Source organism: Neophocaena asiaeorientalis, unplaced genomic scaffold, assembly GCF_003031525.2.
Source record: "Neophocaena asiaeorientalis asiaeorientalis breed wild unplaced genomic scaffold, Neophocaena_asiaeorientalis_V1.1 scaffold223, whole genome shotgun sequence".
Classification (NCBI taxonomy): Eukaryota; Metazoa; Chordata; class Mammalia; order Artiodactyla; family Phocoenidae; genus Neophocaena; species Neophocaena asiaeorientalis.
In genome coordinates, this window is record NW_020175045.1 from 2243622 (window position 1) to 2252980 (window position 9359).

Below are 9359 nucleotides of genomic sequence, written 5' to 3' on the forward strand. Positions count from 1 at the left end.
CGGCGCTTCTCCCCCCAGCCGGGAGTGAGCCCGCCTGCAACTCAGACCCACAGACTGACCGCAGAGGCACCCCAGGCATCGACCTGGGGGTTACAGATAACGTTTTAGTGAGTAGGCGAATTTGCAAATATGGATTCTGTGAATAAAGGGGATTGACTGTATTTTAGACTTATTTTGCGGAATAAAAGGCAAGATCAAAACTATTATCTAAGGGGCTTCCCTGGTGGCGCAGTGGTTGAGAATCTGCCGGCACGGGTTCGAGCCCTGGTCTGGGAGGATCCCGCATGCCGCGGAGCAACTAGGCCCGTGAGCCACAACTACTGAGCCTGTGCGTCTGGAGCCTGTGCTCCGCAACAAGAGAGCCCGCAACAGCGAGAGGCCCACGCTCCGCGATGAAGAGTGGCCCCCGCTCGCCACAACTAGAGAAAGCCCTCGCACAGAAACGAAGACCCAAACAGCAAAAATGAAAAAAATTTTAAAAATTAATCAAACTCCTACCGCCAACATCTTCTTTAAAAAAAAAAAAAAGAAAAAAAATAACTATTATTTAAGTACTTATGGAACAACAGAGAAAGTAAATTTCCACAGGTTCTTTAGTGATCCTGTTTAATGTCCATTGCTAATGACTGAACACAGTATTTTGTTACACAGGCGCGCTGATGAGAAGAACGGATAGAGTCTGCTTGTCTGGGCTTCAGAGTTAGTGTTCCCTGTTTAATCGCAAACGTCCATCAGCAGAAACCACGCTGAGCGCCCGGGCTGCCGAGCGCCCACCCCTCACTTAGGACGCGTATTAAACCAGTTCAGGCACCAAACCTTAGCCGCTTGGTCTCCTTCCTCCTAGGCCTCCAGCGGAGAAGAACATCGGCCTTAAAAGGCAGAAAAGAATGAGCAGCGCCCTCCTGAGCTTGTCCCGGAGCGTCCAGGAGCTCACGGAGGAGAACCAGAGCCTGAAGGAAGACCTGGACCGCGTGCTGAGCGACTCCCCCACTGTCTCCAAGATAAAGGGTACCTGCTCCCCAGAGCCGCCAAGGGGGGAGGCGGGGGTGGGGACGCCAGGAGGGGCCCCAGGATGCGGGCGGCTGCGGCCGCAGGGGAGTCGTGGCCCTCCTTCCCCCGCGCACCCCGGGGCAGCGCTGCTCCAAGGTGTGTTCCAAAGCGGCGGGAGCCTGCTGAGTGCCAGGTGCCGTTCTAGACACAGAGCTAGAGCAGTGAAGGCGCTCTTGCTAAGACGAGAAGCCAGCAGGTCAGATGCCGGCCAAGTGGTAAGAGCGCGGGTCCGGGGACCGCGGGCGGCACCAAAAGGCACAGAGCCCCCGAGTGTCCCGGCGCGTCTGAGGCCGGGGGCCCAGCCTGCGTACACGCTGGCCATGGACACGGAGGTGAGGGCGGGGGAGAACAGGGCCCTGCAGGCCACTCAGGGCACAGAGGGCTGGAGCAGGGGTGGGAGGGTCTGCCTCGCCTCTCGAGGACCCCCTGCTCCTGTGCTGAGTGGACGCCCTGTAGGAAAGGGCCTCGCAGGGGCCGCTGGTGGCCTGGCCCAGGTGGCACAGCAGTGGCGAGAGGTGGCCGGGCTCCGGTGCACGTGGGGAGTGGGTGCAGCCTGTGAGAGACACGGGGGTCCGGGCTACTGAAAGGACAGGCGGCGGTGGGGGACATGAAGCGAGAGTGCCGGGTGGGTGGGTAAGTGGCCGGTGGAGGTCGGTGCGTCGGTGAGTCGGGGGTCGGGCGGGGCCCTCGGCAGGAGAACTGGTCCTGGAGGCCGTCGGGGACCAGATGACCCGGTGAGAGTCTGGTCACCCAGCGAGTGGGGGGAGGATGGACCAGCTGAGCCGCTTGAGGGGCCGCCAGGAGCGTGTGGGTGCCAGGGAACACGCTGGTGGCCTGGGGGCTGGGGCCGAGGCCGGGGCCTGGGATGTGGCGGAGTGGACTTGCTGCTGAGCTGGAGAAGGGCCGTCTTGGCAGGCTGGTGAAGCCAGAGCCCGACGGGATGGAATCGGGAGAGAAGGCCGCACTGAGCCCTCTCCCGACCGTTTGTGTCGGTAAAGCCGCGGTGAAAGGGAACAGACGTCGCCGTGGGGCTGCCCTCGGCGCCGCAGGTCTGCCGGGCGTGGGGCCGCCGGCCGTGGGGGCCAGCCTGTGGAGGGGATGCCGTTGGGCTGTGCTCCAGACGGGAGGTCTGGGCTGAAGGGGCCCGTTGGGACAGCTGTACGAAGGGCACCCATCACACCCCGCTGTTCCATCAGGCTCTGTGGAGTGGAGCAAGCCCCGGCTGCTTCGGCGGATCGCAGAGCTGGAAAAAGTGAGTGTGGTCCCACCACGGCACCTTCCCTGCTCAGGACCTGCCTGTGTGAGAGCAGCGGGTCTTAGAACACGGGACAGACGTAGCGCCGCTCCCGGGACTTACGCAGGGAGTCGGGTTGCGCTGAACATGTAAACGGTGGCCGTCTGTCCGCAGATGGCACGCGGACACGCTGGCAAGAGGAGACTCTTACGGGTCCGGATGAGACCTAAGGGCGTGTCATGCCTGTCCCTCGTGTCACAGACGGCAAAGCATGGTCACACGACACACTGAAACGTTTCAGGCTCCCGTGGGCACCCGTCACTGGGTGCGTAGGATCCCAGAGCCTTTCAGACACCCAGCCTGCCGTGCACAGGGGGGCTTTTTACTACCAGTCACTTACCAGACTGTGTTGCTCACCACTCGTATAGCATTTGAATTCACAGAAAACTGCATCCACACTTTGCCAACCGGGAAAGCCGGGAAGTTAACGTTCCCTCATATCCCCCACGTGAATTTGCAAATGTCGTCAACCTGGTTCTGTTGAAACGGGTCAGAAGTGTCCCTCCCTTTTGAGTACTGGTACAGTATCAAGTTAGAACTGTCAACTGTGGCTGAGCAGAGTAAACCTAGAGGGGAGCAATAAAGAAAACAATAATTTCACGCCTTTACAAAGCAGAGAACTTAAGTGTCTATCAACTGTGGGTAGTTCAAGAATAAAGCTTGTTAGGAAAGAAGGGCAGCCAGAGGTGGTCCAGAGCCAGTGGGGCAGCGCTCTTCCACTCGGAGAGATGCTGATATCAGTGGGACTCTGAAGGCGCTCAGTATCTCCAGCGGGCAGAGCTGGATCGTCTTTGACGTGTGAAAGCACAGAGGCTGAAAATTCCAGACGTCCTAGGGAAATAATAGGGTAAACAAGCACAAAGGAAAGCAGTTTACGATTTCACCTTCCGTGCTCTGCTCTCTGTTTATTACCGCACCTGCCCCATCCCGGCTGGGTCTGCGTGCTCCCTGCTCCAGAGGAAGAGGGTTCTGGGTGTGGGGGGTGGGGTGGGCGGGGAGGCCCTTCCATCGCCCCCAGGACTCTGGTGGAGCAGAATTGTCCCCGGTCAGCGTCCCAGGTTTCTCAGATCACACGCAGAGCTCTTCCCATTCCCTTGCTTGGGATGAGCTTCCCCTTGGCCGTTGTCTCTTTCCTAGGAAAGTAAAGTAAGAAATAACGTCTAACAGATGCCTGTGTTGCCTCCAGAAAATAAGTCTGATGGAAAGCCCCAAATCCCACGCTTCAGAGGTGGTCAGGTCTACCCCACCGGCTCACTCGGTGTCCAGCCTCACGGTGCACCAGCAGCCGCGCCCCGACCGCCAGGAGGAGAGCGAGCGATTGCGGGGGGTTGTGAAGATCCTGAAGGGCGAGCGGAAGGCCCTGCACACCCGGCTGCAGGAGCGAGAGTACGTTGTCCCGCACGGCTGGCGCCCGGCCACCTCCGGGAGAGGTCCTGCTCCCGTGACTTGTGTAGTTGCTGGACTTGAGCTGTTCTGGGGATTTGGGGAAGGCTCAGCTCATGGCAGTCGTCACACAGATACGTTTCTACGATTCTAAAACTTGTGATGTTTTAGTTGTGAAATGAAGGCAGCGTCAGTGATTCCATCGCCCCCAGGACTCTGGTGGAGCAGAATTGTCCCCGGTCAGCGTCCCAGGTTTCTCAGATCACACGCAGAGCTCTTCCCATTCCCTTGCTTGGGATGAGCTTCCCCTTGGCCGTTGTCTCTTTCCTAGGAAAGTAAAGTAAGAAATAACGTCTAACAGATGCCTGTGTTGCCTCCAGAAAATAAGTCTGATGGAAAGCCCCAAATCCCACGCTTCAGAGGTGGTCAGGTCTACCCCACCGGCTCACTCGGTGTCCAGCCTCACGGTGCACCAGCAGCCGCGCCCCGACCGCCAGGAGGAGAGCGAGCGATTGCGGGGGGTTGTGAAGATCCTGAAGGGCGAGCGGAAGGCCCTGCACACCCGGCTGCAGGAGCGAGAGTACGTTGTCCCGCACGGCTGGCGCCCGGCCACCTCCGGGAGAGGTCCTGCTCCCGTGACTTGTGTAGTTGCTGGACTTGAGCTGTTCTGGGGATTTGGGGAAGGCTCAGCTCATGGCAGTCGTCACACAGATACGTTTCTACGATTCTAAAACTTGTGATGTTTTAGTTGTGAAATGAAGGCAGCGTCAGTGGGGAAAAGGAGACACTGATTGGCCGTATTACGTCACGAAAAGCACGGGGCGGAGGGTGCCATTTAAATCTCTTTACACGGAATTCCAGAGGGCTTTCCAAATTCTTTTTTAGAGAAGCATTGACTGTGATTGATTCGTGTAAGATAATAGGCCATCCAACAGATCTCTTGCAGAAGGGTTTACAGATTCAGTACTATGTTTACAACATCTAATCTGTGCATCAAACAAGACAGGTGCTGTGGTGTGTGGAGTATTCAGTGTGACCATAAGAGTGTGGACGGCGAAGCCTCAAGGTTCTGCTCATTTGCCCTTTGTTCTCTAGTGTCTCGCTCTGTAGCCCCCTTAAAACGCTCCTGTCTCCTCCACCTGTTGTTTACGTGTGGCTTCTCCAGTTGCAGTTCTGTCGCCAGCAGGCTAAACCCATGCATCTTCTGAGATGGTGTTTCTGAGACCTTGCTACTCAGAGTGTGGCCTAGGAAGCCAACGGCCTCAGCATCAGCTGGGGGCTGGTTAGAGATGCAGACCCTCGGGCCCTGCCCACCCGGGGCTGGTTACCTTGGCCTGGCCCAGATCTCCTGAACCTGGCTCTGCATCTAATGAGACCCCCCCCCCACCACCGGTGACTCATGTGCGCGTCGAGGTCTGAGAAGGACCTGTCTCTGCTGCCTTCTGTCCACAGCAGAAGGCAAAGCCCTTCCCGCTCCACCTGTTTTGTCACCTCACGTCGAAGCCTACTAGTGCCTCCATGCGCTAGGTCCTTTATAAAGATTAGGCCAGGCATTTTGCACAGTAAATAGCATCTCTCATTATCTCTTAAGCCGTCGCATGGCACGATAATAACTTCCACTCAGTGAGCCCTTGCCGTGTGACACTCCTGGTGATGTATCTCATTCACGTGAGGTCACCACCACGTGAGCGGTGGAACGTTTCAAAGCCGCGTTCTCAGCGAGGCGTCACCTGTGGGGCACAGGCAAGCTTGGGTGGAGGTGCCTGGGTCCCCTCTCGTCTTCGAGGCCCCAGCTCAGGCTGCATCCCCGTCTGGTCCACGGCGGGTCCCGGGAGCTCTCATCTCAGGAGTAGATTAGGCGTCCAACTGTGTGACCGCCGGGTTAATGCCTCTCCCCGCGGGACGGTGACGCCCGTGAGAGCAGGGCCTGCGCCTCGGCCGGGAGCCCTGCTCCGTCCGTTGCCCGCGCGCACGGAAGGCGCTCAGTAAATAACCGAGCGCCCCCGGCGCTGCTCCCAGATCCCTGCAGTTACAAAGAAGGGCCTTTCTTCATCCTCACCCATGCATAAGTAAGGAGGTTGGACCCGTTAGGTTTTCCGAAAGCTCTTCGCGCTCTGGTGACCCAGGTCACTGTGAGCCTTTGTTTTAATGACGCTGAAATATCTCTGGTTCCTCCTTCAGTCTGGAGGTGAAGCAGCTACTGCAGACAAAGGCTGACTTGGAGAAGGAGCTGGAAAACATGAAGGAGGGTGAGAAGGAGGGAAGAGAAAGAGAGGAGGCTTTGAGGTGAGTGGAGAAGTCGGAAGACACACAGCCCCAGGCCCTTCCTTCTTCCCCAGCCCCGCCCACCCCGGCACATCCGCGCTCAGCCCGCATGGAGAGCGGCCCGTACAGCTCCAGCCCGATCACATCGCTCCTCTGCTGAGGTCCCCCCGTGGTTGGCTGTTTCCCGACCTCTGGGGAAAAGGCTGCTCACGGTTGGGCCGGTGTTTGCCGCTCTGGCATCACGGCCAGCTCCCCGGCCCGCACCCTCCTCCAGCACGGCCGCTGCGGGCAGCCTCAGAACGCGCCCCGATTCCACACCCCAGGTCCAGACGCCACCTCCCATGCTCGGTCATCTCTGTCCACCGTAGATAAAAAGTGGACACATGGCAAATGTCCGTCAGCTGGTGAAGAGAGTAAAAACGGACGTACGTCCGTACAAAGGGATGAGGGCTGACACCTGCCGTGACGAGGATGAGTGAGCCTTAGAAACGTGGTGCTCCCTGAAGAGGCGGACAGAAAAGCCCGCATACTGTGCGATTCGGAAATACCTGGAATGGGCAGATTAATAGAGAAGACAGTGGATTAGGGGTTATATGAATGTTATCTCAGTAAGAAATGCCCAAAAAAGTAGGCTAGCAATCTGCGCAGAAATATTTAGCACTCCGAATAATTAGTAAGACACGGATTACCGAAATGAATACCAAATTTTATCTTCAGAATAAACGTGACTAGACTTTGGCAGAAGCCTAGAATTAAAGTCCATCACGATGGGCGGGCATGCAGTGAAGAATTCTTTTTACCTGGCCTCTGAAATCCGTAGCAAGTACATGAGTTGTTTTTCCTTCCACTCGCCTTGCTTGTTAAAAACCCCAAAGGATATCCGTGCATCGTTCACGCAGTCGGTATTTTTTTCCGTTCCTCCCATGTGTCAGGAGTGGGGTCGGAGGGGTCGCCCTGGGCAGTGCCGGCTCCTGGGCAGTCAGGTGGTGGCGGGGCACCCACCTCGTTCCCGGGGGGCGTCCTTGCCAGCTCTGCAGGCCGCCACCCCTCCTGTCACGTACAGACATCTCACACAGCGTCATGGCAAGTACAGTGTCACTTTCTTCCCTTCCCACTTTAGGGAGGAAATTCAAGCACTTACCAGGAAGTTTCAAGAACTGGAAGAAAATAAGAAAGGAGGGGAGGAGGACCCCGAGGAAACGAGCCCGGAGGTAGGGTTGTCTGTGTTTTTACCTCCTGTCCGGCATGGCGGGACTCTGAGCTGATGCGTTATGGTTCTGACTGTCTCTGTGCCCGGAGTTTTGCCTGAATCCAACGTTGACAGCCCAGTTTCCTTCTACCACCATCACAATCGATTTCTATAAGTTGCGTGTATTGAATGCTGGAGTTCTGCACTAATTATCCGTTAATTGACTTTTCAAACTAGTATTCGCGTCTTAGATAGTTAAGCCGGTGAGTGAAGATCTTCCCCAAACTTCAAATAAAAGTTTCAATATCCAACAAGGGTTGCCGTTAGAAGGTGAGAGGGACTTTGGGAAGGCCCCAGGGAAGGCTGGAACTCTCAGTGAAGAACCGGAAGGTTCAATGTAAGTTGCAGTCTGGCACTGACGCGGGGGCCGGCCGGGAAGGCGCTCACCGGGGCCGGCACGGCCCCTGCCCCTGCCCCTAGGCCGGGGGTTGGGTGACTGGGGAGCCGCAGCTCCCTCCGCAGGGCCCATGGGCAGGTAGGCAGGTGGTGAGTCTAGGCTGACCCTCCTCCCTGTCCCCTCGCTCCCTCCATTTCTATGGACACCACGGCAAGGGTCTCCCCTGGCACCTCCCTGAGCACCTTCTTGAACCGGGGGAGCCCTCTGGCCCCCGTCGGCCCAGTGCTACCTATGCTAGAACTTCTAGTGGCGAGAGTGAGTCTCCTCGCTAATCCTTTTTTTTCCGATTAATGGACTCCCCAGATGGCAATTATAATCTTATATCTGTTAACACAAAGAACTAATGACTGAGGTATTGAAATCCTGTGGCTGCAGTTTGCCCCAAGAGGAGCCTGTCGTGTGAGTGTGTGACAGGGAAGACCAGCCTGGCCGGGGCGTCCAGCGTGGGTGCACGCTGAGATGGGCAGCCGTGCCGCCCTCTTCTGCGACCCTTGCTACAGATCTGAGTAACACGCTGAATCCACCAGGACGGCCAGGCTTTACCCGGCACACATTTTAGCCGAGAAGTTCTGTTGCTTCAGAAAGCGACTTGCTGTTTCGGCAGCCAGTAGCCTGACGGGGACTGGCCTCTAGGAGAGGGAGGGCGTACCAGGTGCGGGATTGACTTATCTGCTGAGAACAGAAAAGAAAAGTGTTTGGGTTTGTTTTTTTTAAATCTAGATGGGCCTCCCTCTTACAAGGTTTTCTTATTTAGCTGGAGTCCTGTTTTAAGGCCCCTTCTTTTAGCATCTGACGCTACATATACTTCAACCTCAGCACAAAAGGGAAAGAGAAAAGCCCTAAAAGGGAATGTGGAGAAGCTGACGAGCATGTCTCTCTCCAGTTACAAGTTGAGACAAACCCCAGGCCACCGACTGATTCGGCAAAGGAAAGGTGGCTCTCCTGGCGCGTGCTGGCTGGAGCCCCGTGGGCTGTGCGGTGCCCTTGACCCCGCATGTCCAGCTGGCCACACGTGGGGTGGACGTGTGAGTCCACCTCAGTCCCTTCCGTTGTTCAGGAAAGTAGACTTTCTGTGTTACCCGCATGGGTGCATCTCCTTGGCAGCTTTTCCAGTGCTTTAGATAACGTTCTGAGTCCTACAGAGGCACTGTCCTGTCCAGGAAATTGGCCAGCCTGCCCGATGGGCCCTTTTCAGGAGACCCCTACCTACCCAAACGCCCGCGCTGTCAGCCCCAGGTGGCTGTGGCGCCGGGCCGCTGACTGCCCGGCGTGTGGCGGGCAGAGCTGCGCTGTTTGTCTCCTCGACGCTCCTTTCCCAGTGGGATGCTCACGGTGCTGACCGACCTGTGGCTTGTCTGCCGCAGGCAGCCCTGACCCCAGGGGGGCACCCGACACACGTGGATTTGGAGATTTCTGCTTATTCCTGAAGCTTTCCCTTAGGGAGAAAAATATTTTCCACGTCCACCGGAACTGGCAGCAATGGCTTTGTCTGCAATTCATCTGGTCCTGCGCTCCCACTGCAGGGGACACAGGTTCAATCCCTGGTCCGGGAAGTTCCACGTGCTGCAGGGTCCGGCCAAACAAACAAGCAAACAAACAAAAAACCAAGCTAGGAATCTATTGCCTTTTATCTCAGAAGTCCCATTTTTGTAATCCAGTATTAGACGAAAAGGGAGCCGGTAAAAGGACCTCCCGGGGCCTTTTTTTTTTTTTTTTTTTTT

At 56.7% G+C, this 9359-nt stretch overlaps 1 protein-coding gene across 1 annotated transcript in view; it reads left to right on the plus strand.

Moving 5' to 3' along the window:
* The window catches only part of IQCE (IQ motif containing E), a 40732-nt gene that overhangs the window by 19766 nt on the left and 11607 nt on the right, over positions 1-9359 (plus strand). Inside the window, 5 exon segments of the mRNA XM_024763543.1 lie at positions 845-1008; positions 2247-2302; positions 3531-3730; positions 5909-6013; positions 7113-7203. Of these exon segments, the coding sequence (XP_024619311.1) occupies positions 845-1008; positions 2247-2302; positions 3531-3730; positions 5909-6013; positions 7113-7203 (616 nt within the window).